The sequence below is a fragment of the Glossina fuscipes genome, unplaced genomic scaffold (assembly GCF_014805625.2).
Source record: "Glossina fuscipes isolate IAEA_lab_2018 unplaced genomic scaffold, Yale_Gfus_2 117, whole genome shotgun sequence".
Lineage (NCBI taxonomy): Eukaryota > Metazoa > Arthropoda > Insecta > Diptera > Glossinidae > Glossina > Glossina fuscipes.
Window position 1 is genome coordinate 973,251 of NW_023998460.1, and position 6,519 is coordinate 979,769.

The 6,519-nt window shown below is 35.1% G+C and overlaps 1 protein-coding gene across 1 annotated transcript; it reads left to right on the forward strand.

Annotated features, from left to right (window-relative positions):
* The first annotated feature begins 398 nt into the window (after positions 1–398).
* On the forward strand, positions 399–4,014 carry LOC119640294 (alpha-catulin-like). Its single transcript, XM_038038214.1, has one exon. The coding sequence runs from the start codon at positions 1,035–1,037 to the stop codon at positions 3,408–3,410; it is 2,376 nt and encodes a 791-aa protein (XP_037894142.1). The 5' UTR covers positions 399–1,034; the 3' UTR covers positions 3,411–4,014.
* The last annotated feature ends 2,505 nt before the right edge of the window (positions 4,015–6,519 follow it).

The following is a 6,519-nucleotide window of genomic DNA, read 5'->3' on the forward strand; positions in this document are numbered from 1 at the left end:
AACAATTGTCTAAAATTTTCCAAAGCAAATTAACTAACTACATACGTCCTTCAAATGAAAAGAATCGATGATTATATATTCTGATATTATCTGTATGGATAGATTTATGTCCTATTTAAAAAAGTTACGTATCAAAAAGTGCAAAAAGGAAAACATTTAAAATATACTAGACGGAAAGGAAAAAGGCAGTTAATAGAATACATTTTTTAGTCCACATTAAATTCTATATTACAAGAGCTAAAAGCCAGACTTGCGAGTAAATTAAAATCAAATATCATACCGTCCGTACAATTTCATTTGTTCATTTGTGCGTACGGTAATAAAATCAATAACAATAGAAAGACTAGCTAAAATTAATTAATAAATAAACGAATAATGAAATAAAAAGTCAGTAGAGGTTTACAAAAAAATTTGATAAAAAATGTTGTAATTAAAAGTTACATTTATCGCAAATCACTGATGGAAGAAGATAATTGATTAAAATAATAAACATACATATGAATTCAATTGACCGGAGGAATTCAATTCCAAAGACTTCATTGATTTTTCATTGACGGTTGTAATTAAAGGTGGAACGTTTGATTATAGATGCAAAGATTTTGTATTTCGCCGGCAAAGAGATTACGCTTCTGAATGACATTTTCAATGCTGTATGCTTTAGTGAAATGGTGACTGTTAATAAAGTCTTACAAGAGTCTTTCATTTAAAAACTCTACAGTTAAATATATTTCTCGCATTTCGTGTAAGCACTAACGAAAGGAATCCAACAAAACACGGCATATAAGAACGTCCTGTGCGATAAATTCGGGTTGTTTACGTATTCTTTTGCAGTGTTCATGGTTGGACCATCAAAAAAATGCTGAGTTGTCAATGAAGTCGGTTGCGCATATTTGATCGTATTCAAGATGTGCTTATTAAAATTGAAACATCACATAATAATGATACTTTTTTCTTTGCGAATGTATAATTAGTAATTTATGGAAGAAATACGGTTGTAGGAATATTGAGCGACCGAAATATAATTGCTAGTAATTATGATTTCATCGAACAATCTGGAATCGTCAGCTGCTCAACGGCCTCATACGGATTTAAATAATGAACAGAAATTGCTGGCATGTAAACGAGTAGGTCAAGGCATTAATATGGCTGTGGATCGGCTTATGACAATCGGCGAAATTATTGCAGATGGCCATGTGGATATTAAAGCAGATATGTTTGAATGTTGTAAAGACGCCAGAGATACGGGAAAATCAATTGAACAATTATGCATGTCGATCGATTTGAACCTTGAAGGACTTAGTAAGCCATTCATCGATAACGCGGCTATTGCTTTAGCCTCACGCTCTCTTCTTGCTTCCATAACCCGGGTGTTATTACTAGTAGATATTATTGTGGTTAAACAATTGCTTAGCTTCAAGTCGAAAGACCCAAGAGGCCCTCAAAATCTAGAAAGCGTTATAAATTTTTCCAAGTTTGTCCAAGCCTTTTCAGCTTTTGGAGCAGAAATTATTGAGCTAACTTGTTTGACTGGTAATATCATGGGCAGTGTGAAAGAGGACACACGCCGTGCGGAGATTTTTTCGGCACGCCAAGTTCTTGAGCATTCTGTTAAAGTTTTGATCACATCGTCAAAAGTATGCCTCGTTCATCACAACTGCATTATAGGTCGCGAGAATCGTAATACTATATTTTGTCAAATTAGACGGGGGATGGATCATATTCATTTTATTGTTAAAGACACAATTTTGGAATCGGAATGGCAATCTACGAAAGCGCATTTCTATTATCATCAAAATGATGACCGAGGTACCATACAAGCAACAATACAGCATTTTACTTATTTGATTCAATGCTGCCGTTACAAAGCGAAACCCCATGACGGTTATTATCGGACCGAAAGCAACCACAACCATCCCTCTTACCGCAAGGAGTCAACTGAGAAGCACTGGACTCTTGACAATAAGACCAAGAAACTTTACGACAACACCTGTTTGCCGGAAAGTGAAAGTTTGCTGAACAATACTTACGACTGTGAAGAATATTTAAATAACGCCAAATACAAAATGGATTCCAGCACTATTATTAGAGTAGAGAATGACCTTATTGAAAAGTTGCTCATATCCTTCGATAAAATTCTAGAAAATGTACACGATTTTACTGATTCAGCTTATACCAGCCACGAAATGCGTGAGAATATACTTGTTTACTGCGACCACTGTACTCATGAATTGAACAAGTACCTAAGAAACGTTATAAAACAAAATGATCAACAACAGTTCGGAAAACACTACCAAGATGAATACGTTGATACAGTTCTGGAGGCAGTTAAGATATTGTCTGAGCAATTAGTTTCATCGACCGTGGAACAATCTAACGATCTGTTCCAAGCTCTAAAAATGTCTACAGAGCTGGTTAACAATATAAATTTGACAATTTCTCAGCAAAATTTAACTCAATTTAACCAGCAAGTTAATGAATTTCATGAACATTGCGATCACATTCTAGAAGTCTGCAAATTGTTACGACACATCGCGGTACAAGACGCGTTAAAAGAACAAGCCAGCCACGTATCGATCAATTTACGGATTTATGGACCTCAAGTAATACTAGCTGCCAAAATCCTTACTAAGTTCCCCTTGAGCAATGTGGCTAGTGAAAATTTTGAAGCATTTACCGACATGTGGACTTTCCTGGTCGCCGAAGTCACTGATGTTGCGAAAAGAATTCTTGAAGCCACAGCCGATGTTAACGATCAAGGTTTAAAATATTTAACTTTGGAAAATACTAGTATAGCTGAAAGGAAGGCGACAAAAACTGTAAACTTCAAAAAAGATTTACCGGAAACCAGTAAAGAATTGGATTTAGAAACTGAAACTGTTAAACGAGATCTACAGCCACGCTGGAGTGATGACTATTGTGATAATGATATAATAAAGAGGGCCATGGCTTTCCTTATGTACCAATTTACAAAAGGAAACGGATCTCTAAAAACCACTCAAGACTTATTTACGCAAGCTGAATATTTCGCTGAAGAAGCTAATCGCCTTTATAAAATACTAAGACAATTCTCCTATCAGGTACCTGCAAGTCCTCATAAAAAGGATTTATTAAATATCTTAGATTGTGTACCGACATATGTTCAAACTTTACAATTCACAGTTAAAGACCATACTGTAGGTCCATCCGCTACATTTGTTAAAGTGGATCATGTTATACGAGAAACAAAAAACTTAATGTGTGTAATCAACAGTGTTGTGACCAAGTGCCTGGAGTGTGCTACCAAGTACAATCTGGACTTCAACAGTATAGTTGGCGGCATTAGTACCGGTTCTTTGCATGGTGATGATTGTAGTGCTGGTGCAATGGGCGATTCAAAAGGTTCCAGCAATAGTACCGAAGGCAGTATGTGACATTACGGCATGGCTCGCCGAGCCAAACCAGACGGTCGACGAACTCGTGTGTCCTTTTTACTTTTTTGATTAATATTCGTCAACATAATAACAATAAATTCAAAACACATGCGTACGCATACTGTGTATTGTTTATGTACGGCTAGCTGTAGGATTGACTTTGTCTTACATTTTCTTATTGTAATGGTTGACTTGCTTATTCGTGCAAGGCTGCAACTGAAGGCACATACATGTAAAATATGTACAAAAGTCGTTCACGTAGGAATGTTTATTATGCGCAATATAGGGGGTAGGAAGATGATTTGAAGGCGTTGTTACTTTTGCTTTAATTATTTATGAAAAGCTAAAAAGCTAAATTAAAATAAATAACATAAATATAAAACTTTCAGTTCTTTTTTAGTTTACAATTTACATATTTTAGTAACATGCTTAACAAGTACTATTGTATTCAAAATTTCATATTGTGTAACGTAGAGCTTAATTAAATTACCTCAATGGTTGTTAAATATTTGTAGCCCACAGTACAACAACACAAAATTGTTTAGCGATCATGTAATATTGTGTGGCTAAATAAAGAATAGTTTATTTCAATAAAAAAATATAAGAAGCTAATAAATTCTAAATAAAACCGTGTTATAACTATTTTCCATACTCACCTTAACCACACAAAAAGTTAGTTTAACTGGCTACAAGGACCTGATATTAAATACCATTGCAGAGCTAAGCGACCTGTAAGGTCCAAACCCTACGTCGTGACGGAAGACTCTGTCAACAAATGATAGCGCTACTTATGCATCCATCCATGAATGGACTCGTATTTGCAGCACACCTGAAAACTTTATGAGAAAGAATCAATATTGCGCTGGAATACGAAAAAAAAGTTCCAGGTCTATACTAGCATAACAAAAATAGGCAGTAATTACACACCAGCATAAGCAAAACGTATGGTCACTACAATAACAGAAACAATAACTATAATAATAGAAACAGCGACAACAAAAACTAGTAAGAAAGTTATATTCGGTTGCGACCAAATCTTTCATACCTTCCATCGCTTTTGAGTCGCCTTTCACTTTTCTCTACAACAATGGCATCACCGTTATCATAGAAGACACAAGATATGTAAGAGAATTAATTTTTCATCCTCTATAATATGGAGCGCGCGAGGGTGATTTTTTTATATATTCAAGATAAAAGTTTTTGCCGCGTGAGCGTCATAAGCATGTCCTTTGATAATTTGAGGCCACTTTCAAAATCCTTTGCAAATTTGTATGCGATACTTTCATTTTTGGGAGTGGGAGAATGTTTACCACAGAGTTAGGCAAACGAACAGATGGATCCACGGATAGACAGGTATTCTTAGGCACATACCAAGTTTTAAGTTGCCCAAGAATTTACATATTTTATATGGTTTTTGAAGCCCCTTTTTTTTGTATACTCTAAGGGTATTGAAAAAAAAATTATATGTTGATGTACTATAATATTCGGTAGGTGTGGTCAACTTTTCCCTCGCAGTGCAGGACGTAGACAATCGCTCATTAAAATTTTTGTATATTTACCTGGGACAAATTTGAAAAACCGAGGTGTTTACGTGCAACTATGTAGGTGTGTGCTTCCATCGATTTGGCCGACTTTCAATACCAACCTGTGTGAAACAACTTCTAATGTTCTAAAGTCGATAATTTCAGTTTTATGGCCAGTTTGCGAATGTTTACAAAGGACATTATACAGAAGAACAAAGTCATGCTTAAATCGATTCAGAATTTGATTCAGATCAAGAACATATATACTTTGTCGGGTCTCTGAAACTTCCTTCTGGGCGTTGCAAACGTCCGATTTGACAAAGTGAATATGCCCCTCATTCTTCAGTAATGGGTACAATAATAATCGAAGTAGTTATAACCAAAACAACAACAAGTTCTAATAATAAGCAAATAGCAATAGAAATGATAATCTTAGCGGCAGTTATACCTAGAATGACTGCAATAAAAACCAATCAAAGTTTCAAAACATTGACCAGAATAACGACAGTACTGCCAACAACTTCGATATAACATGAAAAAACGGTTCAAAAAGACCAATGTTTTATCAAGAATAAACATAAGCTCGGACCTACTGAAAGAAATAATCCCAAGGTCCAAAGAAGATGACCAGGATGGAAAAAAAAAGATTTAACAATAACCAGAAGCAAATCAGCAAAAAAGTTCAAACGAAGAACTATTAAACATGAGGGAATCTATGTCAATAAATGACATAATAATTACAAGAAAATTAGATATATTTAATGGTAATAATTGAAAATATTAAATGTGAGATCCCATGAATATCCAAAGCCAAAAACACATCTGACGAAATCTGTTCAAAGCGGTAAGACATTGTATAAAACAATGCCATATATTCCAAATATACAAAAGAGAAACACTTCGTCCACTAGTTTCCAAACAATGTGAATAGATACTATAGGACTGATATATACATATATATATATATTGACAACAGAATGCAAATTCACAAAATACCTTATCGCACCCTATCAATAATAAAATCGCAAAATCAATTGAAGAGGTTCTACTTAAAAATGCTCAATTCAAAAGGCTAAAATCTGTGACGTCCCGGTAGGAAGGTCCAACTACACATTTTCCATGTTTTGGGGTAGCGAATCACCGATAATCCTATTCTTTCTTTGGATTGCTCTCTTTCACTATTACCAATGTATAATTACAAAATTTGTCATTCTTAAGCTAATGCTGACAGCGTAATAAAATGTTTGGAACGCGAGGTCTTTCAAGTCTTCAGAGTGCCAGAGGTTGTCCATTCAGATAATGGGAGACAGTTTGTCTCTAATATTAACCGATAGTTTTTATGTAAGTGTGTGAAACGCATCCGAACAGCGTTCGGATTTGCTTGCGGAGCAAGTTAACCAATCGATTCTACAAATGGCACGATCATAGGTTGGAATAGATCAGAAACTGTGAGATACACATCTCAATTATCTGGCTTCCGCTCCACGCAGTGTGACGCACAGTGCAACAGCAATGTCCTCATTTTATGCCTTATTTGGTATAAATATGGTAAAATATGGACGCTCGTACAAGATATTACCTAAAAT

Coding starts and splice junctions, on each gene's coding strand:
- LOC119640294 (XM_038038214.1), top strand. CDS start 1,035: ATGATTTCATCGAACAATCTGGAATCGTCAGCTGCTCAACGGCCTCAT.